Source organism: Heterodontus francisci, chromosome 17 (assembly GCF_036365525.1).
Source record: "Heterodontus francisci isolate sHetFra1 chromosome 17, sHetFra1.hap1, whole genome shotgun sequence".
In the NCBI taxonomy this organism is placed as follows: domain Eukaryota; kingdom Metazoa; phylum Chordata; class Chondrichthyes; order Heterodontiformes; family Heterodontidae; genus Heterodontus; species Heterodontus francisci.
Genome location: NC_090387.1, coordinates 24,518,905 through 24,546,428, shown reverse-complemented (window position 1 = coordinate 24,546,428; position 27,524 = coordinate 24,518,905). Strand labels below are relative to the sequence as shown.

Below are 27,524 nucleotides of genomic sequence, written 5' to 3'. Positions count from 1 at the left end.
ATACTGAAGAGCATTTATCTAATTTGTTGCTTTTTATATTTCGGTTACATATGTACACATGCGCATATACATTTCACATAGATAAGTAACATTTAATTATAACATTGTTATGACGAGGTGGGTGATGGCAGGTTGGTTTCCACTGTTCACCTCCCAACTGACCATAGCGTTTTTGTTTAGTGTTTCAGTCTCTATGTTTTGTTTGCCAAATAAACAGACAGTGATAGGTTGTCACGTAGGTTTTTAACAGAAAATTATTTATTGAATAATATTCACCTAAAATGTTCGTAACACCACCCAGGCACGCATTCACTCAAGAGAAGACAGGAGGGAAAGGGCAAGAGGTGTTCAGAGTTCAAGGTGAAAACGTCTTGTTTCAGGAAAAACCTGTGGGATCCTCTAGGAAGGTGAGTTTTAGTTTAGTTTTAGTTTTAGAGATACAGCACTGAAACAGGCCCTTCAGACCACCGAGTCTGTGCCGACCATCAACCACCCATTTATACTAATCCTACACTAATCCCATATTCCTACCACATTCCCACCGGTCCCTATATTTCCCTACCACCTACCTATACTAGTGGCAATTTATAATGGCCAATTTACCTACCAACCTGCAAGTCTTTTGGCTTGTGGGAGGAAACCGGAGCACACGGAGGAAACCCGCGCAGACACAGGGAGAACTTGCAAACTCCACACAGGCAGTACCCAGAATTAAACCTGGGTCGCTGGAGCTGTGAGGCTGCGGTGCTAACCACTGCGCAGATCTCTGCAGAGAAAACTTTTTTTTAAACTAGTGTGTGTGTACAGCTAATTTAGAAAGGGAACTTACATATTTCAATGTGTGTGTTTTTAAAGTTGCAGGCCTGTTTGCTGGTTGTCTTGTATTTGCTGAGTTGCTGAAGACGGTGCTGATATTCTTAGTTCAGTTTTTGTAGGTGGAGAAGTGGTTTAAAAGGTACTCTCTTTTCTCTGCTGCAGTTGCCTTTCAACTTGTTTCAGCAGGGTTCAAATGTTAGCTGGAACTGGTCTCTCTCAGCTTGGTGCTCGAATTGGAGAATGGCCTTCAATGTTGACCGTGTGGCTGGGGAAGCCAGACTGATGTGGGTGACTGATGTTCTAAACTGAAAAGACCCTTTTGCTCTTCAAAACTATTACATTAAAAGATAAACTCATTAAGTATTAGTTTTGCCCATGCGACTAAAATTTTACATTGTGACGGAGGCACCACCCACCGGCTGAAAAGTTGGGGGTGAGCCCAACAATTTTGCATGGTCCAGGCCCTTAATTGGCCATTGTTGGGACTTCCACCCCTCTGAGGCAGGAAGCCCCGCCTCCAGGAGGTGCCACCAATCAGATGGCCAGTAGCACCTCAGTCCCAACAGCACCACTGGCACCCAGCCAGAAGAGCAAGACGGATGCTAACATTGAAAGGCGAGTGGGGTTTCCGGCCTTGCCCGGGGTGGGGGGGGCGGGTGGCGGGGGTTGATTATAAAGGCAGGGCGAGGTGCTTCAGCTGGGGGCAGCTTGTGCAGCAGGGTTGGCCCTTCCTGGGCACAGGGTGCCTGATCAAGAGAGAGACATCTAAGCCCACAAAGGAGGCCGCCAGATTTTACCAGGCGGCCTCTTCAGCTGGTATAGTGTCCGAGCACCGCTGGTAATATACTAGTGGCAACGGAGGCCCTTGAGTGGCAATTAATTTGCCACTTAAGGGCCTCAATTGGCCTGGAACAGGCAGGCAGTTTTCAACCTTACCCGTTGCTGGTAAAATGGCAGTGGGGGCAGGTTGGCAATGGAAATGGTACTCTCCCCCCAAATTGATTTAATGCCCATCCCCACCCCACATCCAGTCTGCTCCCTGGGTGCGGTCGCGGGGGGGGGGGGGGGGGGAAATGTAAAATTTTGGCCTAGGTTTCAGTTCCTGATGGGCTGTAAAATAGCTTCTGACGGTCCCATTTTGATAATATGAGGGCTGTTCACACACTATTGTGGTGAAAGAAAGTTGAAGACATAGGGTCTGGGAGTGCCTTTGTCTTAGTTCATTTTGTGTGTAGTTCACATCCAGGTAGACGGGGTTAATTGGTTTTAGTTCTAGTAGACATGGTGTTGATATGGGTTAGGTAACTTGTTGACAGTAAATGTACCAGTCTTTTAAAATTGTTCTAATCTTTTATGACTCTTCAGTTTGTTTCTGTATTTTCATCGCTGCAGTTCTCGTAAATGTAATAATACTTAAAAGAGGTTTATAAGTAAATTCCCTGACAGACTCAGATTACTGTTGCTGCCGTTTCAGTGCTGTTGCTTCAGTTTACAAGATATTATTAGATTCAGTGCAACTTGGAATAGTTCAGGAAAGCCAAAGGCCTGGAACCCAGGGCAGGGCAGCCTGTCGATTCTCTAATGCAGGCTTTGAGGTCCCCATGTAGGCTGTAAGGGACAGGAAGGAGGTCCTCTTCCCACAGGGTAGCAGGAAGAGACCATCAACCCAGACTAAGCATTTCTGGATGGAGACATCTAACAGTCAGCATAAAAGGGTGGTGTGAAAAAGTTGGATCCAGTGCCGGAGGAGGTTCAATGACCTGAACAGCTCTGGCAAAGTGAGTGCAACCTCAGCCATCAGGAAAAGCCTCAGGTTATTCACCCTCCAGCAGACACACCAGCTGAGGAGCCTCAGGGCACATGATGCTCCTGAATATCGGAGGTGTGTGGCCCCTCAGAATGCTCAGAGCCATAATGCTGCTGAGGACTTGCCAGCACTGAAACATGCAGCTTCGAATGAACAGGAGCAACCGGCATTGACCATAGAGGGCAGTAGTCCCTCACCACACTCTTCTATCCCTCTAGCCCTGCAAGTTCACATCCAATTTTCTTTTGAAATCATTCATCATCTCCACTACCACTACCCTCGTGGGCAGCCAGCTCCAGGTCATTACCACTTACTGCATAAAACAGTTCTTTCTTACACCCACGCATCTCTTGCCCAAAACCTAAAATCTGTGTCCCCCTATTCCTTGTACCATCAGCTAATGGGAACAGCTTTTCTTTATCTACCTCATCTAAACCTGTCCTAATCTTGTCCCCTGCACCTGGGGAAGTCCAGCAATGGAGGAGAAATCCACTGCCCTCTGTGCCTGTGAAACTGCATCTGTCTGTAATTGAATGAATGTACTGTCTAGCTCTGGCAAATAGCACTGTGAACTGCAAGATGCACAGTGGTGGGCAGCCATTTCAGAGTTGCCACCAAGGTCTGCAGTTTATCCTTGGAAGGAGCCAGAAACGAAGGTGGTCAAGGCCACAGTGACTTTGAAGGCTACTGCCAGGCATGGCAAGCAGTGCTGCAAGATGTAAGGTCTTCAGCGCTAAGGGCATAGATCTCTGGGGTATGGCCTCTGTGTCATTCTTGCCCCTTGTCCCTCTCCTCTGCCCTCCTGATGCCTGAGGCTCTGTACTTCCTGCTGAGGGGGTTGTTCCTCATCGTCACTGGACCCAAAACTTTTGAGTCGTGCCCCTATTGCTAGCTGCGGCCTTCCTTGTGCTCAGGTGGCTCCCCAATTGTGATTGGCAGCCTTGCCCCCTCCTATGCCCCCACAATGCCAGGAGGGTGACAACCCCCTCCACTGCCTAAGCGCTTACTGCCCACTCTTCCTGCCACCTGCGCTGAGCCACTGGATCTGTTTCCCAATGGCCGAGACCCCTCTGCGCCATTCACCCTTTCATGTTGCCCAGCAAATTCCCTGTGTAGTCCATGCACCCGTCAAAATCAGAACATGGCCCTTAATGAGCTCTTTAACAATGTTAATTGGCATTAATAGATCAGGCGGGATTGCAGGGCTGCCATGGCGCAACTAGTCAGTGCTGGCGCAGATATTTTCACCACTCCCCCCACCCCACCTCCGTTCCTGCCCCCGGCACGACATGAAAATTCAGCTCAACTTCTTAGGTCTTTGATTTTTCATTAGAAGTAAACTTTTGCTGTAAAGGATATGAACAGTGCCAAAGTATATCTCAATCTCACTGCTGGGAAAGTTGAGGTTACTATTTCTGACAGTCAGTAGATATATTTGATGAAAATGAAAATATCCACTTGGAAAGTTATACCACTTGGAAAGTTAATAAATGATGGAAATATGATCTTCCACAAACAAAAACCATTATGTTAACAAAAGATATACATTTACTGAGGCCAGTAATTTTGAATTTTTTAAATAAGAAAAAAGTCTTGGCAATATGGGTTCTGAAAGTTTTGCTTTGAATCAAAGGGTTCCAGATATGTTTGTGTAAAAAGTGGCAAAACAGCTGTTCTGACACTTAAGTACATTAAAACCAAGTGGTGTGAGAATCCTCTACATCGCTTTGAGTTCACACCAACTACAGTATAACTCCAGCATGGTACACAGCTGCTTTTTAAAAAATGTTGTTGAGCCTTTAGGAACTTTCAAAACTTTACATGGAACATTTTTAAATGCTAACGGTTGCCTTAGTAACCATAAAAATAAGCTCCTGTGGAGAAGAGTTCTTCATTGCAATCTCTCGCACGTGGTCTTTCAGTGATTCATGCAGGATGAATTATTTAGGTTCACAGTTAATAGTGCTTTGATGATGCACATTGTTAATGTATCTCAGTGCTTGTGAGATTGAAGCCAGTCTGCAGCGCAACAAACCTCTGCTGAGTGCATATCCCCAGTTGGCAAATACACTTCAGATTGGCAACTGCAATATAACTGCAGACAGAGTAACAATGTGACTAAAAAGGATTGTAACATACTGTATCAACAATTTGATTTTCTGCATGGTTTCTGTAACGCAAACGAATGGAATAATAAATCAGTTTGAAAAAACACAGACTGAATCATCAGTGACCAATAAAACAGATTAGCCAGCTTAATTTAAATGTAGTCAATAACATTTTAATTTGTTTTAACAATTCAAGCTTTCCACCAGTTAGCAACTATAAAGGCTCACAATAAATTAAGAATTTGCTGATCTTCCCTACCATTTCAATAGGCACCTTTGAATTGTGTGCCAGAGATACAGCATCTGATATTTACACTTGAAATGAGGACTATATTAAAAGTGCACAAGTGCTGGCATGTCCATATTTTTCAATCTACCTTGACCTCATCAAAAAGACAAACATAAATCACAAAGTCTTAAAAGCCCCTGTAGTTCTGCAATGCTTTCCTAACATTCTTCAATGAATCTGCACATCCATCACTTTGCTTTGAAAACAAGAATAAAGACCATTTCTTTCATCACTTTAAACCAATATTTCTTCCATATTTTCTAGGGTTGCACTGGGAGAATCATCATGCATGACTATAAACCCAATTCAATTTCTGTTGGTGTAGGGTTTACTCCAGGGGTTCAACTTTGTAAATTCATACAATATCTACAAAAAACTTTCAGCACTCTGATAAAGCACACCATCATGTGATTCATTTCAAAACTAAAGACAAGACCAATGTGTGAATGGCTATAATTGACCCATGATCCGTAGAATAGCAAAGTTTCATTGCAATCTCACATTTTTATTCATTCAGTAAAAGGAGGGTGAACGATTTACATTTACAGTTAATAATATTTTGATATTCTACTCTCAGCTTGCAGCAGATTCTACAGCAAGTATCATAGATGCATTGACAGAGATACTCTTTTCTTTGATACATAAATAAAGTCTTGCTGAGAGAAGAATCATCATATAGTTCGTAGATTAGCGCCATCAGTGATGTGGTTAGGCATACAATCAATTGGCATTGCAGATGTAGAACAAAGATGAATATATTTAATGCTTAGTAGTTTAGTAGACATCAAGAGCTTTATAAGTTTATGGCAAAACTACACAATACCAAAGCCTAAATTTTCCAGTTACCTTCTTATTTTAATGACCCTTTTAAAATAAAAGGATTGGAAAAAGAGCAGAGATTTACTAGAAATGATACTAGGGATGAGGGACTTCAGTTCTATGGAGAGACTGGAGAAGTTGAGAGTGTTCTTCTTAGTGCAGGGGAGGTCAAGGGGAAATTTAATGGCAGCATTTAAAATTATAAAGGGTTTTGATAGAGTAAATAACCATAGAAAAGTTACGGCACAGAAAGAGGTCATTCAGCCCTTCGTGTCTACACTGGTTGAAAAAAACTAGCCGCCCAATCTAATCCCACCTTCTAGCACCTGGTCAGTAGCTTTGCAAGTTACAGCACTTCAGGTGCAGGTCCAGGTACCACCATTCTGAGCAGCGAATTCTAGACACTCACCACCCTCTGGGTGTAAAAGTTTTTCCTCATGTCCCCTCTAATCCTTCTACCAATCACCTTAAATCGGTGCCTCCTGGTAAATGACCTCTCCACTAGGGGAAACAGGTCCTTCTTGTCTACTCTATCTAGGCCCCTAATAATTTTGTACACCTCAATTAAGTCACCCCCTCAGCCTCCTCTGTTCCAAGGAAAACAATCCTAATCTATCCAATCTTTCCACATAGCTGCAATTTTCAAGCCCTGTCAACATTCTTTTAAATCTCCTGTGTACTCTCTCCAGAGCAATTATGTCCTTCCTGGACTGTGGTGACCAGAACGGCATGCAATACTCCAGCTATGGCCTAACCAGTGTTTTATACAGTTCCAGCATTACATCCTTGCTTTTGTATTCTACACCTCAGCCAATAGAGGAAAGCATTCCATAGGCTTTCTTCACCACTTTATCTACCTGTCCTGACACCTTCAGGGACCTGTGGACATACACTCCAAGGTCTCCCACTTCCACTAGTCCTCTCAATATCCTCCTTTTTATTATGTATTCCCTTTCTTTGTTTGCCCTCCCCAAATACATTACTTCACACTTCTCCGGATTGAATTCCATTTGCCATTTTTCCGCCCACTCAACCAAACCATTGATATCATTCTGGAGTCCACAGCTATCCTCTTCACTATCAACTACATGGTCAATTTTTGTATCATCTGCAAATTTCCAATCATGCCTCCCACATTTAAGTCCAAATCATTAATACATACCACAAACGGCAGGGAACCCAACACGGAGCCCTGTGGAACGCCACTGGAAACCGCCTTCATTCGCAAAAACATCCATCAACCATTACCCTTTGTTTCTTGTCATGAGCCAATTTTGGATCCAACTCGCCACATTCCTCTGTATCCCACGGGCTTTTACTTTTCTGAACAGTCTGCCACACGGGACCTTGTCAAATGCCTTACTAAAATCCACGTAGACAACATCCACTGTAAGAAGAAACTGGTCCCACTGGTGGGTGGGTCAGTAACCAGAAGAGACAAATTTAAGATAATTGCCAAAAGAAACAGAGGGGAGGAGATGAGGGCAAATTTTTTGTGTAGCAAGTTATGATATGGAATGCACTGCTTGAAAGGGTGGTGGAATTGGACAAATACATGAAAAGCACAAAAATTACAGGGCAATGGAGAAAGAGCAGGAGTGGGAAGAATTGGATAGCTCTGTCAAAAGAGCAGGCATAGATACATTGGGTAAAATTACCTCCTGCTCTGTTGTATAATTCTATGAACACTGATCTATTAGGCTAATGTCTGAACACAAGGGAATGCATTTCTGTCTTTCCAGCCACATGATTTCCTCATGCTTACAATTATCCAGTAGTTAGTCTGAGATGAAACAGCTAACTAAATAGCATACACAAGGCCTCAGTCGTAGAAACCATCGATGTTTCTCTTGGGATGCCATCAGGGTTCAATGAACTGCAGGGTTCTACAGGATGGAATGTCCACAGCAACGTACCTTTCAAGACAAAGCAAAGCAACACACGTTGCAGAAGAGTTTCCTGTTGCTTCTAGTGCCAGCAGATGACTGGGTGATCACTGTTCACAAAATTAAAATGTTATTGTGTATATAATACATAATAAAAATATATACTTGGTGTTAATGTTTATCGACTTTAAAAAGAAAATCACAGAATTGTTATAGCACAGGTCATCATTCAGCCCACTGTGCCTACACCAGCTCTCTGAGTGAGCAATTCATTTAGTGCCATTCCCCTGCCTTCTCCCATAACTCTGTACATTCTTCCTTTTCAGTAACTATCTAATTTCCTTTTAAATGCCTCAATTGAACCTGCCTCTACCACACTCTCTGGGAGTGCATTCCAGATCCTAATCACTCGTTGTGTGAAAAGGTTTTTCATGTCGCCATTACTTCTTTTGCCAGTTACCTTAAATCTGTCCCCTCTCGTTCTTGATCCTTTCACGATTTCGAACAGTTTCTCCCTGTTTACTCTGTCCAGACCCTTCACGATTTTGAATACCACTTCCAAATCTCCTCTTTTCCAAAGAAAACAGTCCCAACCTCTCCAATCTACCTTTGTAAATGAAGTTCCTTATCCCTGGAACTATTCTCGTGAATCTTTTCTGCACTTTCTCCAATGCCTTCATACCTCACAAGCTTTTTAAAAAAAAAGGTAATTCACCTGTTGGCAAGTAACACCAGCATAGTTACTTTCCTATCTCCAAATGTTTTTTCTTTTCTTGTTTCTACTTTTTAGTATCCTGTTACAGCTTTTACTACGCCCACTGACAGTGCTCTTCTACCTTTATGATTTGATGGCTTTCTTTGAAACGTCAAGTAACATTTTTCATGTCCGATTGAGTTTTAAGAATTCTGGCTCTTTAAGCGATTTTCTCGAGGTAGCACTAAAACAAATTCTCACATAATTACATCAACTTTTACTTGTTTGGCCTGCATTAACAGGGCAGTAACAGCCTGAAAATGGGGTCTAGACTTATCGTCCCATTATTTCCAACAATGTGGCCAGCTGCAACTTGAAAAGTGGCAAGGGCAAAAAGTAACTGCCTGTTTCAGATGGTCGACCATTGGTAATATGCAAATAGATGAGTCTGAGGACACCCTCCCCCCACCCCGATTGCCATTTTAGGTTCAAACTGGTTGGAGTGTGTGCAGTGCATGCTTCAATCAATTTTACAAGTAATGGAGCCAAAGTGACCCAGCAAAGGAAATCTGGCCCAATGCCTCCCTGGGATTTCCCCCTCCCCACCTTATGTTCCTTGCTGCCAGCCAAGGCAGACTAATATTAAGAGTTCAAGCTGCATCGGAATGACTGTTTTGCACTCCCAGCTTAGGCCTGGGTCTAAAAATGGCGGCTGCAGCGATAATCAGAACAGTGTGCGGCATTAGCAGATTTTAAATCTATAGAGAAACTTTTTCTCACGCTTACAGAGTACAGACCATCTTTGAAGAACTCTAATTATGAATAGCTTTAGAAGGATACCAAGTTACAAGAACAGCTTGTAGCTGTTTATATAGCACCTTTAATATAATAAAATGTCCCAAGGTGCTTTCACAGGAGCAAAATTTTACACTGAGCCACATAAGGAGGTATTAGGGCAGATGACCAAAAGCTTGATCAAAGAGGGTGGTTTTAAGGAGCATTTTAATGGAGGAAAGAGACACAGAAAGATTTAGGGAGAGAATTCCTGAGCTTAGAGCCTTGGTAACTGAAGGACAATGGTGGAGTGACAAAAAAAATATCAGGAGGTGCTCAAGAGGCCAGAATTGGAGGAGCACAGATGTCTGGACAGTTATGGGGCTGGAGAGGATTACAAAAAAACAAGGTCATGGAGTGATTTGAAAAAAATGAGTATTTTAAAAATTGAGCCATTGCAGTTCAGCAAGCGCAGAGCTGATGGGTGAATGAGACTTGGTGCGGGATCAGACACAGGCAACAGAGTTTAGATGGCCTCAAACTTACGGTAGGTAGGACATGGGAGTCCGGCCAGGAGTGTGTTGGTGAGTTGGCTGCATGAAAATAAAGCTGCAAAATGGCTTCTTATTCACAATACCACTAAACAAGGTTATGTCTTATCTATAGTTACATTCTGTGTAGCTACATACATTAGGAAGCCAACCAGATAGTCATTAAAACTGTATTTCAAACTGGGTGACATGTTGATTGAAGATGTAGGTTATGCAAGCAATGTAGCATTCCAAACCTCAACATCTGTAGCAACAGCAGTGTTTTTAACAAATTCATCAAAATGCACAGAAATCTGAATTTATCAACACAGAAACCAGTCAGAGAATTAAAAACACACAAATGTTCAAGCTGTAAAATTAGCTGAAGATAAATTAGATCAGTACTGGAATTCATCTATCTTGGTATGGCAAAAAACATGACGATAATAACTCTACTTGCAAAGCAGCAAAACTAATAACGTACACTCCGCCAAGTCTTCAAGCCTCTGTCAGGTTTAGAAAAAGCAAACATTTCCAAGTCAACTCAGGTGTCCTTGTTATAAGCCATGTGCCATTCTTGCCTCGCTTTATGGACAAGATACACCTATGAGCAAACAAGGTGAACTATTTTCAGATGCATTTCACATCAACTGCTTTAGGAAAATCTATAACATCAAACGACAGGGCAAGATTAAGAATGCAAAAGCTCAAAGAAAACTAATCTGTAGCCCATTTAGATGCCGACACCTTATAGCAGCTCACAGTGAATATGTCAGAAAGCCAAAGTAAATCATGGCCTGTAAAACTGCAGAGGTAGTTCAAAATTCAGATGGATAGGTTTAAATCAGAAAACATACTGAACTGCAGAGGATTTTTTTGACATCTACTAATTAGAATAATCCAAGGCCAAACTTCTACAGTGCCGGAAGCAAGAGAAAGAGGAGAAAAAAAAAAAGAGAAAAAATTAAAACAAATTCATTCTGGAGACACAAAATGGAGGCTCGTAAATGGAATATGGATAAATATTTAGCAACTGGTAAACTCCATTATACTCCATAACCACAGTAGCTGATTCAGGCTTCAGTTTCACAAGCGATAAGCTATTTCACCTCACCACAGAAGAATTTCCAAAAGAAATTCACAAACCAGGCAACATCTTCCTCGACACTTCAGGTTCTTGAAGTCACCTTCATTCCCAAAAAACAACGATTAAAAGACTCAGCCATCTGGATATAAAACAGCTCCACAAAATGGGAGTCTTGCACGTAGACATACAAAATTCTGGTGAGCAAAATAAAACTCCTTCAAAGAGGCACCAGTGGGATTTCAATATCTAGGAATCAATATAAACTCTGGGGATTGAAACATTTACTCAGCCAATGCTCTGGGAACACAAACACATCTTAGAAATCTTTTTGTTGACATTCCTCCCAATCTCACTGTAAAGGATAATCAGTATTCCAGAAACTCACATTACAACTGTACAGGTATCAAAAATTTAGATATGAACGAGATCACCAGATTCCTCTAGAATATCAAGAAAGTGAAAATTAGCATCAAGAAGCTCATGCTACCAAAGAATAAACGAAATAAACTACCACATAGTACAAACCTAGGCAACAGTACTGCCACAGACTAATTCCTTGTCAGACCAGCTAGTCAGTAATGGAGCAAGAAAGCTGGTTACGCTTCATCCCAATACACATCCATTCTATTCTTCTGTTCCGAAACTACTGGCCACAACCTGCGACTTGCACCCTTTGCCTGGGCAGCCTTACAAGTCTAAAAACACACCTTTCACATTCTAGTGGAATTAACCAGTGGCATCTGCTGTGTGCTCAGCTATCCGGAGTGTAACTATTTTCGAAGTTTTGAGACTTGGTCTGACAATGATGTATAAAGGCTTCCATAAAGTCTCATATTTCAGTTTCATATTTCATTTATGAATCTGTGAGGAAGCAAAATGGTAACACCAACGTTCTTCAGAAATGTTGTGTTATAATCTTCACAACCCAATTCTGAGTTTCCCTAGGTTCTTATTCTCTTCCTAAAAATTACAAGAGTTAGAATTCTCCCATTCTGCACTTCACTATGAAATTACATTGTACCTGATGCAGGTATAAGGCAAATAGCATGTTGGCCTTTATTGCAAGGGGTTTGGAGTACAGGAATAAAGTATTACTAAAATTGGACAGGGCTTCGGGGAGATCGCACTTAGAATACTGTGTGCAGTTTTGGTCTTCACATTTAAGAAAGGATATAGTTACACTGGAGGTAGTGCAGCGAAGATTTACTAAATTGGTCCCTGGGATGAGGGGGTTGTCTTATGATGAGAGGCTGAGTAAATTGGGCTGATATTCCCTGCAGTTTAGAAGAATGAGAGGCGATCTAATTGAGACATACAAGATTCTGAAAGGGCTTGATAGGGTAGAAGCTGAGAGATTGTTCCCACTGGTCAGGGGCCAATCATTCAGGACTGAGTTGAGGAAAAATTACTTCACTCAAAGGGTTGCGAATCTTTGGAATTCTCTACCCAAGAGGGTTGTGGATGCTCCATCATTGAATATATTTAAGGCTGGGATAGATAGATTTTTGGTCTCGCAGGGAATCAAGAGATATGGGGAGCGGGCAGGAAAGTGGAACTGAAGCCCAAGATCAGCCTGATCGTATTGAATGTCAGAGCAGTCTCGATGGGCCATATAATCTACTCCTGCTCCTATTACTTGTGTTAGAGAAGTTGCACACATACTACACGGGAGGAGAGAACGTTCCCTCCAAGCTTGGCCTTGGATGTGAGCCATGATATCGAACTGAAGACACGTAATTTCACTGCAGTTCAAACGGCAGTGCAAGACACCAATAAATTCATGTGATTTGATCAGTGGAGAACAACATCCATCACTGACATTCCTAACAGTTATAAACTCAAAAAACTAAAGAAAGAGAGCCCTCTGGGGGGTGTGTTCACTTCAGGAACACATCTCAGGTGAAATGGATGCTGAAAATTGACTCGAGTGACTTACACCATCGTCTCAACCTATAATACAATATTATTTTGTAACCAGCTTCCCTGTAACACATTGCAGATGCTATTATTCCACATGTAGCACTCACTCAAATATGTTCTCCTGTATTGATTACAGCCTAGTTAAAAGCAATTGCTGTGTATTGTTACGACTGAGGCAGAATGAGTGCACTGTCTTTTCATATACCCTATTTTCTTTTATATCCCAGAATAAAATACACCAACCAGGTTTCTTTAATAAACAAAATCATCAGTTTATTATAAAACAAGACGTAACCAGTAACGATGCAAAGCATTAACAGATTGAAATATGGAAGTTCCTTTTTTTAAAAATCCTCCAATTACACACACACTCTGGAAATTCTCTCTGCAGAGGTTACAAAAGAGAGACAAAAAAAAAAATACTTTGGCCAAATTCTTGACAAAAAAAAGTTACGATACAGAAGGAAGTCAGTTGTCCCTTTTTTTGGTCTGGCGTCTGTGTATACGGAGACAGGTCACTGGGATCATTTCAGAAGCAGTCCGTTCTGGAAATGTCGAGAATTATTCTAGTAGGCTTTCTAGGAGAAATGTGGCATCAGGATTTTTTGCCAGCACACACTTGAATCGCAGGATTTTTTTTTCAGCTTCTCAGGAGGTATGCAGCACTGAGGATTTTAGCTCTCTCATATTGGATTTTTGCAGGATTTCTTCAAAGAGGTAGAGAAAGAGGTGAGCTGGGTAGTTACATTTTCCTTGGCAGGAAAAACACCAACTGTCTTCAAACAATTCATACCCCAACTGCACCGAAAATAATATTCAAACCCCAAACAGACAGTCGACCTCCTGACCGCCATAAAACACATGTGTCTTCTCTGTAACCAATTTTCCGGAGACCACCAAGGGTTCCGTTGTTTACTAAGCCCAAAGCACAGGTGGTTTCCAGCACAAATGGTTTTCAAAAAACATCTCAAGTGTCCTTCAGGTGAACTTGGTAAAAAAAAAATCCATGTAATCTGCTCAGTTTTAATGCAAGTCCTCAAAAAAAAAAAGTGGAAGCACTTTCGTAACACTTCCACCCTTGGCAGAATGAAACGCCATTTTTAAATGCGTTTCATTACAAAGTGTAAAAAAGATGAAAATTATTAAAACACATTTACACACTCATTCTCATTCACTCTTAACCTGTAGTTAATACAGTTTGGCTTTGTACCATCTTTGCATTGGATAACTTAAAGTTAGGTTCTAGACAAAGCATCCGCAATTCGATTTCCCGCAATGTGGATCATCTTTAAGTGATAAGGTTGTAATAGTAATCTCCACCGGAATAGTCTGGCATTCGTGAATTTTAATTTTTCCACAAAGGCTGGGGGGTTATGATCAGTATATACCATTGTCTCTCTGTAGTTGTGGCGGACATAGACATCAAAATGCTCAAAAGCCAATAATAAGCCCAGGGTTTCTTTTTCCACAGCTGAATTTTTTTTTGGTGTCTATTTAGCTTTTTGGAAAAGTATCTCACTGGCCTTTCTATGCCTGACTCATCGTCTTGTAACAGAACTGTACCAATCTCCAGGTCACTAGCATCAATTGCCATCTTGAAGGGTGTCAGGCAAATTCCCCACCTGCCATGATTGAGGCACACAGTATTTTGCCACATGATCAAAAACTTAAAATTGCAAGCCCTGACTGGAAGGATATTTGCATAGTACCAGACAATGTTAAAACAATGGGGATCCAGCAGTTGCTTCCCAATACACAGAAGTGGTCAGATCAGTTTTAGTCAGATGACTAACTGGCTGTTGCAGAGAATTTGAATTTCCAACAAAGGATTTTGAAGACAGAATGCCATGTGCTCATGGACTGAGAACATCTCCTCTCCTGTCTGCCTGCGTCCATCTCTTCCCACGGAACTGAATCTTCTGAAAACACACGAAACTCAAAGGTTTCCTATGTGAACAAGGTTTTACGACGACTACTGGGTCCTAATGAAATGTAAGACGATATCTTCAATTGAGGACTACAGCAACCTCGAGAAACAGTAACAAGATATTGCCTCAAACTGTTCTACTTATCTTTTCCTCTGCTCTTTTATATCCCTATCTGCATATTTATATCGCGTGGGCACGTGGTATATCAGTGGGCACGTGGTATATCAGTGGGCACGTGGTATATCAGTGGGCACGTGGTATATCAGTGGGCACGTGGTATATCAGTGGGCACGTGGTATATCAGTGGGCACGTGGTATATCAGTGGGCACGTGGTATATCAGTGGGCACGTGGTATATCAGTGGGCACGTGGTATATCAGTGGGCACGTGGTATATCAGTGGGCACGTGGTATATCAGTGGGCACGTGGTATATCAGTGGGCACGTGGTATATCAGTGGGCACGTGGTATATCAGTGGGCATGTGGTATATCAGTGGGCATGTGGTATATTAGAGTTTAAGTTTAAGGTTTAATAAATTTCATTTTTCTTCTTTAAACCACAGAAAGCCTGTTTGTGCTCATTTCTTTGCCTTACAAATGGAAAGTTGTGAACAAGGATTCACAAAGGGGGAGCTCAAAACAGTGTGTTTAAAATTAAACCCTGTTACAACAAAACCAGGTGAAGATAGTGACAGACCTCTAGAAACCTTTCGCACCTGGACGTAACAAAGGGCTCAGTGAAATTTGGAGCAGCCAACACTGGTTCAAGAACCAAAATGGCACTCGGCTTCTCAAAAGATACTTCACACTCCCCTGACCACAACACCTTTTCTTTTTTTGTAAGAAATCTGTCAGTGGAGCAGCTATTGTACTAAAATTTGTTACAAACTTACGGTAGAAACCACACATCCCCAAAAAGTCATGATTTCTTGTTTAGTGCTAGGGGTAGGGAACTCCACCAATACTTGTACTTTTGCTGTTCCTGGCAACACTTGCCCTACTATATGCCCAAGGTAGGTTACTCCTGCTTTTGCAAATTCACTTTTGGCAAGTTTTATCACTAAATAAGCCGATTGTAATTTTCTAAACAAAGCTTCTAGTTGTTCCAAGTGGTCCTTCCGAGTGTCACCATATACCAGCACATCAAAATAAACAACACAGTTAGGAATACTGGTTACCACTTGGTTCATTAGTCTGAGAAGTGGCTGGGGCATTTTTTTTTAGCCCGAATGGCATCAGTCGGCATTGGAAAAGACCATCTGGTGTGACAAAAGCCGATATTTCTTTAGCTCAGGGGGTTAAAGGAACCTGCCAGTATCCCTTTAACAAATCTATTTTTTTAAGGAACGCGGCACAGCCCACTCTGTCAATACAGTCTTCCATGCGAGGTATTGAGTAGGAGTCTGCCTTTGTGACTGTATTAACCTTTCTGTAGTCTATGCAGAATCTAGCTGAATACCACTGGGGAACTCCATCTGCTTCGACTGGACTCAATTAGATGGTTTTCCAAAACATATTGGATCTCTGCTTTTACCTGGGCCTGTTTCTCTGGACTTAGCAATAAGGATGCTATTTTATAGGAAAGGATTCCCCTGCATCCAAAGCATGTGTGGTTAAGGTTGTACATCCTGGCTTGTCTCTGCATACTCCTTTAAATGCTGTGAGCAGCCTGGTTAGGTTATTTTCTTGTTCTGCATCTAAATATGAAAGCAGTGTCCAATCTTTCTAACAATTCAGTATGAGCTAACCGGATAGTAGGAGGTTCAATTTCAGAAATGTCTAGGCCTCCTTCTGCCTCATCCTCACTATCGCTTTCATTCTACTACCTGACATACCCATGCTTACTTATCCTCGTCCCGGCAGCAACACTGTTTCAACTTATTGACATGACGATTCTTTTTCTGGTGATCTGGGATGTCAATCAAATAACTTACTTTACCAATTCTTTTGACCACTTTATATGGACCACTGAACTGTGCTTTTAGGGGTTCACCCTGTAAAAGGCAGTAATACGAACACCTCATCCCCTGGTTGAAATGTGCTGGTCTTAGCACACTTGTCTGCCCATTTCTTCATGGTTGCTTGGGAAGCTTTCAGGTGTTCCTGAGCCACTCTGCAGGCTCTCGTGAGCTGCTCCCGGAACACGGGTACATAATCTAACATAGAAGATTTGTCTCTCTGTCCTAAAAACCTTTCTTTAATTAGTTTTAGAAGACCTCTTATCTCATGTCCATAAACTAATTCAAAAGGACTAAAACTGGTAGACTCAGTAAGTGAATCCCGAGTGGCAAACAAAAGAAATTCCAGCCCTTTATCCCAATCATTGGGATATTCATGACAGTATGCCATGATCATTTTGAGGGTCTGATGGTACCGTACTAAAGCTCCTGTCCACCACCCACAGACACAAGATGACTTTAACTGTGTTATACCAAATTATTCATAACTACCTGGAAAATTTGGACATAAAATTGGAACCTTGAGCCGACTGAACCTCAATTGATAATCCATATCTAGTGAAGAACTGCATTAACATCTTTACCGCTACTGCAGAAATTATTCAAGGGAATGGCCTCTGGGAACCGAGTAGCCATATCCATGATAATGAGTATATATTGGTTTCCCACTTCTGTTTTCGGTAAAGGTCCTACATGTCTACCAACATCCGACTAAATGGTTCCAAAAAACTGGTATGGGAATTAGAGGTACTGGTGTAATGGCAGGTTGTAGTTTTCCGACAACCTGGCACGTTTCACAAAACTGCACCATGTCCTTGGAAAGACCTGGCCAGTAATATTGCCGACCTATACGTGATTGGGTCTTCTGGATCTCCACATGTCCCATAATAGGAATTTCATGGGCTATCCTTAATATTTCCCGATGATACTTGGGCGGTACCACTATTTGGAGAACAACTTTCCATTCTTCGTCTGCAGGTCTGTGAGGAGGTCTCCAGTTCCTCATCAGAATCCCATTTTTAATATAGTAGCCTCCCAGAACTCCCTTTGCTTCAGCTAGAGCCGACTGCGCCACTTTATTTAAGTCTGGATCGGCTTGCTGAGCCTTGATCAGAGAAGACTTATTGAACATTTCCTTCAGATTATCCAAATCCCCAAAGAAAGTTTCAGATATTTGGCTGTCTGTGGTGCCAATTAGACTTGCAACAATGGAACCTGTTTCACCATTGCTTGGGTTACCACACATGAAGGAAAAATTCCTGGAACCTTTTCATGCAACAGCTCTGTCTCTTCGATTTCACTTGGTCTTTCCAATCTTCAGCCAGAAGTGCCGAGTTGATGATCCATCTGGGCCTCCGCCTGAAGTCCCCAGCATCACAGATGCCAGACTTCAGCCAATTAAATTCACGTGCCATCAAAAAACAACTGAAGGCACTGAATATTGCAAAAGGTTATGGGCCCTGACAATATTCCAGCAATAGTACTGAAGACCTGTGCTCCAGAACTTGCCACGCCCCTAGCCAAGGTGTTCCAGTACAGCTACAACACTAGTATCTACCTGGCAATGTGAAATATTGCCCAGATATGTCCTGTTCACAAAAAGCAGGACAAGTCCAACCTAGCCAATTACTGCCCCATCAGCCTACTCTCAATCATCAGGAAAGTGGTGGAAGGTGTCATCAGCAGTGCCATCAAGTGGCACTTGCTTAGCAATAACCTGCTCAGTAATGCTCAGTTTGGGTTCCACCAGAGCCACTCAGCATCTGACCTCATTACAGCCTTGGTTCAAACATGGACAAAAAAGAGGTGAACTGAAGTGGTGAGGTGAGAGTGATTGCCCTTGACATCAAGGCAGCATTTGACCGAGTATGGCATCGAGAACCCCTCGCAAAACTGAAGTCAATGGGAATCAAGGGGAAAACTCTCCGCTGGTTGGAGTCATATCTAGCACAAAGGAAGATGGCTATGGTTGTTAGAGGTCAATCATCTGAGCTCCAGCACATCACTGCAGGAGTTCCTCAGGGTAGTGTCCTAGGCCCAAACATCTTCAGCTGCTTCATCAATGACTTTCCTTCAATCATAAGGTCAGCAGTGGGGATGTCTGCTGATGATTGCACAATGTTCAGCATCATTCGCGACTCTTCAGATACTGCAGCAGCCAGTGTAGAAATGCAGCAAGACCTGGACAATATCCAGGCTTGGGCTGATAAGTGGCAAGTGACATTTGCGCCACACAAGTGCCAGACAATGACCATCTCCCCTTGACATTCAATGGCATTACCATCGCTGAATCCCCCATCAACATCCTAGGGGCTACCATTGACCAGAAACTGAACTGCAGTAGCCATATAAATACCATGGCTACACGAGCAGATCACAGGCTAGGAGTCCTACAGCGAGTAACTCACCTCTTGACTCCCCAAAGCCTGTCCACCATCTACAAGGCACAAGTCAGGAGTATGACTGAGTACTCTCTATTTGCCTGCAAGGGTGCAGCTCCAACAGCACTCAAGAAGCTCGACACCATCCTGAACAAAGCAGCCCACTTGATTGGCACACCGTGCACAAACATTCACTCCCTCCACCACCGATGCACAGAAGCAGCAGTGTGTACTATCTACAAGATGCACAGCAGCAACGCACCAAGTCTCCTTAGACAGCACCTTCCAAACTCGCGACCTCTACCAACTAGAAGGACAAGGGAAGCAAATACATGGGAATACCACCACCTGCAAGTTCCCCTCCAAGTCACACACCATCCTGATCTGGAACTAGATCACTGTTCATTCACTGTCGCTGGGTCAAAATGCTGGAACTCCCTTCCTAACAGCACTGTGGGTCTACCTACCTCCCATGGACTGCAGCTCACCACCTTCTCAAGGGCAATTAGGGATGGGTGATAAATGCTGGCCTGGCCAGTGACGCCCAATTCCGTAAATGAATATAAAAAAAGACTGGAGAAGCTACTACCTTCGTTCTGCCGAAATCATTCTCCAGGAGGTGGTCAACTCCATCTACAAGCAAACTACGAAAAACTCCTACAATTACCGTTCCCGACATTAGGCCACACTCTAGGTCCACCCGATACAAAGGTACGGGTATATACACCCCGCTGATACCAGTCACTAAAACCTTGGAATTCAATGCACTCTCTGATGGAAAGTTTCTGCCTTTCCCCATCGAAAGAGTTTGGGTGGCTCCTGTATCCTTAAGTATAACTATTGGTTTACATGCCTCACTCGAAGGATAAGGAGTCACTTTTCCTTTTGACAAGAATTCCCTACAACTCTTAGGTACCTTGTTCATGTCCCCTGCACTCTCAGTGGCTTTGATCACCCCTTTGTTTTAGTTCCATCTTTTTTAATTTGAATTCCCTTCCTTCTCTTTCACTTTCTCTTTGAAATTCTAGTTCAAGTTTTTTCACTGTCAATTCTCTTCCCTGTTTAAGCTTAAATTTCTCCAGTTGCAACTGAATCCTAGCTAATTCAACTGCACTACCATCTGGTTCGCCTTTTTCTTTTCCCAATTTCAAATGATGTGCTATTAACTTCAATTATATCTGCTTTCATAACTCTAACACCAACTTTCCTGCCTTTAGTCTAACCTTGGTTGAGTTTCTCAAATCACTCTGGGATATATCCTCTTTCCCCAGAAAGGTCGTAACAACTGACAAAGATATTCCAGTATCGTACTTTAATACGCACGAAATCTGTTTTTTTAAACTTTCCTCTTTTCAATTAGTATTACCCCACTTACAATTGCACGTCGCTGCCTTTGGGTATCCCCGACGATTCGCCCCCAATTATGCTACGACTGAGGCGGGAGGAGTGCACTGTCTTTTCTAGTTCCACTTCTCCACAGGTCGCAGCATATATTTAACAGTTTACCCGGTTACCGATAGAGTCAATCATATACCCTATTTTTTTTATATCCCAGAATACACCAACCAGGTTTCTTTAATAAACAACAAAATTACCAGATTATAAAACAAGGTGTAACCAGTAACAAAGCAAAGCACTAACACACAGATTAAAATACGAAAGGTCCCTTTTTTAAACCCCCTAATTATACTCTCATACACAGAGGAAAAAAAAATACAGAAATTCTCTCTGTCGAGTTCTGTTATAAAAAAAGACAAAAAGGGAATACTTTGGCCAAATACTTGCTAATTCTTGATGAAAAAAAGATATGCAAGGAAGTCAGTTATCCCTTATTTTGGTCTAGCATCCGGGGTCGTTTCAAAAGCAGTCCATTCTGGAGATGCCAAGAATTATTCCAAAAGGCTTTCCAGGAGAAATATGGCATCAGGGTTTTCTGCCAGCACATACTTGAACCGCAGGATTTTTTCCAGATTCTCAGAAGCTATGCAGCACCAGGGATTTTAGCTCTCCCACAATGGATCTTTGCAGGATATCTTCAAAGAAATTGAGAAGGTGGTGAGCTGGGTAGTTTCGTCTTTCCTGGAAATACCAACTGTTTTCAAACAGTTCACACCCCAACTGCACTGTAAACAATATCCAAACCCCAAACAGAGAGTCCACCTCCTGACCTCCATAAAACTTGCTATGTGCTTCTCTGTAACCATTTTTCCCCCAGGTCACTAAGGGTTCTGTTGTTTACTGAGCCCAAAGCACAGGTGATTTTCAAACAACATCTCAGGTGCCCTTTTGGTGAACTTGGTAAAAAAAAAATATATGGAATCTTCTGAGTTTTAACACAAGTCCTCAAAAAAAAATTAAAAATGGAACAGCTTTCCTAACAATATCCAAAACAATTTCATCTTCACACTAACTCAAAAGGGGTAATGGTTTACATACCGAGTCCAGCCGGGCATTTCAGATGATCTTGAGGAAGTAATCTCATGAAACTTTGGCTTCAAAAGAGTATTTCTATATTTACAGCAGAATGTTGGGTTCCAATGCAATGTACAATATTACTGACAAATCCTTTCATGCGAAATTCCTTTGTTTACGATTTAAAAAAAGGCATTAACCCATTTACACTAAAGAATAAACTTGCATTCATAAAAGTATCTTTCACAACCCAAAGCACTTCACAGTCAGTGAATTACTTTTGAAGTGCAGCCACTGTTGGTATGTAGGCAAACATAACAGCCAATTTATGCACTGGTCCCACAAACAGCAATGAAATGAATGACCAATCAATCTGTTTTGACATTGTTTGCCAAGGGAAAAGTGTTGGTCAGGAAAGCTTCCTTGCTCGCCTTCACATTGTAAAAGATCCCATTGCACAGCTACCTGAAACAGTGCTGCTGGCTCCCTGTGTTCCACTGGCATGATACATTGAAAGGGAAGGTTGGAGGTCTGGAGAGATGGCAGTATCAGGCAGGTGGATCCTATTCATTACCATTCCCATAAGCTCTCTATTTCCAGCCCCAGTTATCAATGGAATTGTTGGTCTAAGGGCAACTATCGGGTTCTCAAAGCCCCAAGACATGGTCTGGAAACTGTAATTCCTGCTGCATTTCATTCTATCCCCAATTGCTTCCAGAACTGCAACTGCAGTCTATACTTCAGATAGGGACCTGCTGCAGATTCCAATGAATTTGTCACTCGCATTGTAAAGACGACAAAGTTCCACAATGTTACCACAAAGCATAGTGGCGTGGACTCAACCTTCGCACCCAGTGCCGCAAATCCTCAGAGACGGACCTCAGAGCCTGCGCATAGATATGATGTTCCTCAAACATCCTTCTTCTCAGGAAGGTACCCATGAATTCTGTGTCCCACCACTCCAAATAACTTATCAACTTTTAGGTGGCCCTTTGCTAGTTTCTAAAATACTCTCAATCCTCATATTTAATACCATTCTTTTCAAGATTATAAGCCTCTCCTTTTAATCCAATACAAACCTCAACTTCCTTAGCAAGTCACAGATGGATCTTTCTTGCTGAGTTTTTGTTTTTCAATAGAATATATTTTTGAACATTTTGAACTGTTGCTTTAACTGTTTCCAACAATTTACTGCCATTTTTTTTACTCTATTTATCCAATCAACCAGAGCCAGCTCTCCCCTCATACCTATGTAATTGGCTTTAAGTTTAAGATTCTTGTTTGTGATTGGAGTACGTCATTTTCAAACTTAATATGGAATTCAACTGTATTTGATCACTATTTCTCAATAAATCTTTTACTACGTGATTACTAATTTACCCTGCCTCCTTACACAATACAAGATCTAAAATAGCCTTATCCACAGTTAGTTTCACAACATATTACTCCAGGAAACTGTCACAAAAAATTCTACAAAGTCATCTCCCAGACTATCTTTGCCAATCGGTCCAGTCTATTAAAGGCACTCACAATTATTACACTGCATTTGTTACAAGCCATCCAGAACATCGCAGCCTGCTTGATTGGCACACCGCGCACAAACATTCACTCCCTCCACCACCAACGCACAGTGGCAGCAGTGTGTATCATCTACAAGATGCACTGCAACAACGCACCAAGGCTCCTTAGACAGCACCTTCCAAACACACGACCTCTACCACCTCGAAGGACAAGAGCAGCAGATGCATGGGATCACCACCACCTGCAAGCTCCCCTCCAAGTCACACACCATCCTGACTTGGAACTATATTGCCATTCCTTCACTGTCGCTGGGTCAAAATCCTGGAACTCCCTTCCTAACAGCATTGTGGGTGTACCTATCTCACATGCACTGCAGCGGTTCAAGAAGGCAGCTCACCACGACCTTCTCAAGGGCAATTAAGGATGGGCAATAAATGCTGGCCCGGCCAGCAACGCCCACGTCCCATGAATGAATAAAAAAAAGCACCAAGAATTTCTTTAATGCTCTATACAATAGGATAACTACTGTTAGGGGACCTATAAACTACGCTCCAGCACTTTGACTCTTGCTATTCCTAATTTCCACCCATATTGATTCTTCTTCCTGCTTTTCTGAGCCAAGATCCTCTCTCACAAATGTCCTTATTTCATCCTTTATTACAATGGCTACCCCTCCTCCTCCGCTCTGCCTGTCTTTTCAAAATGTTGTGCGCACTGGATAATTTATTTCCCAAACTTGGTCATTTTGTAACCATGTCTTTGTAATGGTGATTAGAGCTAAACTATTTACCTCTATTTGTGTCTCTAGTTCATCTATCTTATTGCAGATGCTTTGCACATTCAGATAAAGAGTCTTTATTTGTTTTTTACTACTATCCCCTGCAATGGACCTTATTTGCTGATGCACTATTACTATTCGACTCTGTCCTTCTCATCTCACTCTGCTTGTCTTTACCAACATCGCTACACTGTTCTATTGCCTTGACTTTTCTCTTTAGATTTCCAATTCGCCTTTCACTCGAACCCTCCTCTCCTCTCCATTAAATGTAATTTTAAGAACAATTTGCTGCTTGTAGGAATGAGACTCCACAGTCTCTGCTGTTCCTTTACTGGACCAGAGAGGTTGAGTGGCATTGCACAAATATAAATCTTGTCATTAAAAAAGAAACATAATAACAAGAATAGGCCATTCAGCCTCTCAAGCCCGTTCCGCCATTCAATCAGAATGTAGCTGATCTGTATCCTGACTGCAGCCACATCCCTTAATACCCTTCGCTGGCAAAAATCTATTGATCACAAATTTAAAATTAATTGACCTAGCATTTACTTACTTTTCTAGGAGTGTTCCATACTTCTACCACCCTTGCCTAAAGACGGGTTTCTTAACATTTCTGTTAAATGGTCTGGCTCTGACTTGAAGATTATGTCCCCTTGTCCTAGACTCCCCCACCAGCAGATAAAGTTTCTATATTTCCAACACATCTATTTCTTTCAAATTCCTCTAAACTCAATCAAATCACCCCTTAACCTTTTATATTCCACAGAATTCTAGCCTATGTAATCTCTCCTCACAATATAGCCCTTGGAGTCCATTTTGGTAAATGTGCACTGCACTCCTTCCATGGCTAATATATTCTAAGGTGTGATGTCCTGAAATGTACACTGTACTTCAGATGTGGTCTAACCAAAGTATAGTATAGCTGTAGTAAAACATCCTTCTTTTTATTCTTCTAGAGCTCTTAGCTATAAGGGCTAACAATCCATTAGCCTTTTTGATTTTTTTGTACCTACTACAGTTGAATGAATGTGTAGTGGGTCCCCCAAATCTCTTTGGACTGCCCTGTTCCTAGCTTTTCACAAGTTAAAAACTACTCAGATCTATCCTTCTTCGGTCCAAAATGGACAATTGCACAATTACCTGCGTTGAAATCCATCTGCCACAGTTTTACCCACTCACAATCACACAAATCTTCTTGTAATTTCAAGTTCCCATCTACATTACTCATTAGACCACCAATCTTTGTGTCATCAGCAAACTTGGATCTCTTGCATTATTTCAGTCATTCATTGAGACACACCATTGGTCACTTTGTTCCAATTCCAGTACATACCCATTATCCCTACTCTGTTTCTACCACCTAACTAATCTCCTGACCAGGTCAATAATTTGCCTTCAATTTCATATGCTTCAATTTGAGCTAACAGTTTCTAATGTGGAACTTTATCAAATCTCTTCTGGAAGTCCAAATAAACCACTCCCATTGACATTTCCCTGTCTACTACTTTAGATACTCAAAAAAGTCAATTCAGATATTGCATACCCTTTACACATTCATGCTGGCTCTCTCTCTAATCAGCTCAAATTTCTCTTAAGTATTTCAGTTCTTAATTATAGATTGTAATAACTTCCCTACACCAGATGTTAGGTCTATAATTTCCTGGCTCCTCTCTTACCTTCCTTAAATAATGGAAAATTGCAAATGTATCTCCAATCTAGAAAGACAATTGCTGAATCGAGCACACTTCGGAAAAGCATCTGCCATTTCCTCACCTACTTCCTTTAAAATCCGGGGGTGGAACCTTCAGTCCTGGGGATTTGTCAGTCTTTAATGCCATTATCTTCTCTAATACTGTTCCCTTGCTTATGGTAAACTTTAGTGAGCTCCAGTCCTTGATTCATTATCATTACCCTGGAAAGTCATGTATGTTATCCACTTCCCGTACTATGAAGACTGACACAAAGGAATTGTTGCACAAATCTGCCATTTCCTTATTTTCATTTGCAATATTACCCACATCTGTTTTTAAAGAGCCCACATTACTCCTGACAACTATTTTTCTTTAAATATAATTGTAAATACTGTGTTAATCTTGATATCACATAAACGTTTCTTTTCACATCCACTTCTTGCAGCTATTATCTTTTTGTCTTCCTCTGCCATTCTATGTATCTATCTCAGGCCGCTGGATATACACTATTCTTTGCACTTCTGTATGTTCTTTCCTTTAGTTTTACATTATCTCTCATCTCTTTTGTTGACCATGGTTATGTTATTCAGTAAATAGAGCTCTTGACCCAAATGATATATACTGTTCCTGTAGCAAGGGAAAATCTTTTCTGAACACCTCCAACTGTTAGCTCCATCCAATTACAAATTTGACCAGTTTGCATTTGTCAGTCTCTATCTCACCCTGTTTAAACTTAGCTTTGACAAAATCTAGAGTCTTAGCAATTGTGTTAAGTTTCTCCTCTTCACGTCCAACATTGAATTCCATATTATAATCACTAACATAAATGTTCCTGTACTGTTAAGATTACAAACTAAACCTGGCTCATTACTAACTCTAGTATGGTTCTAGAACACATTGCTTTAGAGAAAAAAAGTCCTTAAAGTCATGAAATACCAGCCCTAACTTTGTGCAGCCGGTGCAAATGCAACAATTTCTTGAAACTCATGGGGAAGGTTGATAGAAAACTTCGCGAAAGCCCCACAGCCAACAGCAAAGTGGCACAAATCTTCCAGCAATTTGCACCTCACAACAAATCTCTTCCTCACCTCAAATTGCTGTTTGTTTTTACACAGACAATGGGGGTGCACATTGACAGCAAATTATGGCCCATTACTAGCTTTGGTAACTGGTCCTTTCTATACCCCTGCTCCTTGCAGATCAGTGCCTGGTTTCTGCAGTGATTGGGGTGCATGCCCCTCAGGTCTCTTACCCTCATCTGCGGACTATCTGCTGATTTGGATGCCAGCATTTGCAGGATATCTGCCCGCAGATCAACAATAAACTTGACGCCGTCCTCCAGGCGGCAGATGTGGTTGAAGAAGAACTTGTAGCGAGGAATCAGCGAGTAGCGCAGCCTGTCCTCGACGTGTAACAAAGCGGCCAGGTCCCGGCTCTGGGCCTCTGTCACCCGGCCGCACAGCTCGGCCACTAGGCCGTGGTCCACGCCGTACTCGGCGGCCAGCTTGGCGAGAAAGGCCGGCCTGTGCGCGGCTTCCAGGCCCCGGTAAAACTGCACGAACTCCCGGGCCCGCCCCTCCAGCTGCGCCAGCGACAGAGGCTTCTGCCCGGTCTCGTAGGGCGGCACGGCCGCCACACTGCGGCGGAGAATCTCGTCCATGTCGGGGCCGCGGGAGGAGCTGTCGGTGTGGGGGCGTCTGCTGCTCGGGGTCAGGCGGCAGCTCAGCAAAGCGACCGCCTTCCAGCGCTGCGCCCACAACAGCGGCAAGCGAACCATCTTGAAGCCGAATCACTGGACTGGGTCCGTTATCTGGGCAACAGCGAGCTGGAGAGGGCGGGCGGTGTAGGGGTGTGTTGGGAATGGGAGGGGTGATGGGGGAATGGGGAGAATTTGGGGGATGGGAGGTTTTGGGGAATGGGAGGGGTGATGGGGATTGGGGAGGTTTTGGGGAATGGGAGGGGTGATGGGGATTGGGGAGATTTTGGGGAATGTAAGGGGTGATGGGGATTGGGGAGGTGTTGGGGAATGTGAGGGGTGATGGGGATTGGTTAGGTTTTGGGGAATGGGAGGAGTGATGTGGATTGGGGAGATTTTGGGGAATGGGAGTGGTGATGGGGATTGGGG

At 42.4% G+C, this 27,524-nt stretch overlaps 1 protein-coding gene across 1 annotated transcript in view; it reads right to left on the bottom strand.

Annotated features, from left to right (window-relative positions):
• Window positions 1–27,282, bottom strand: part of mlycd (malonyl-CoA decarboxylase) — a 50,679-nt gene extending 23,397 nt beyond the window's left edge. The window contains exon 1 of the mRNA XM_068049164.1: window positions 26,652–27,282. Coding sequence (XP_067905265.1) covers window positions 26,652–27,176 — 525 coding nt within the window. The 5' untranslated portion in view covers window positions 27,177–27,282. The remainder of the gene's footprint in view (window positions 1–26,651) is intronic.
• Between the last annotated feature and the right edge of the window lie 242 nt (window positions 27,283–27,524).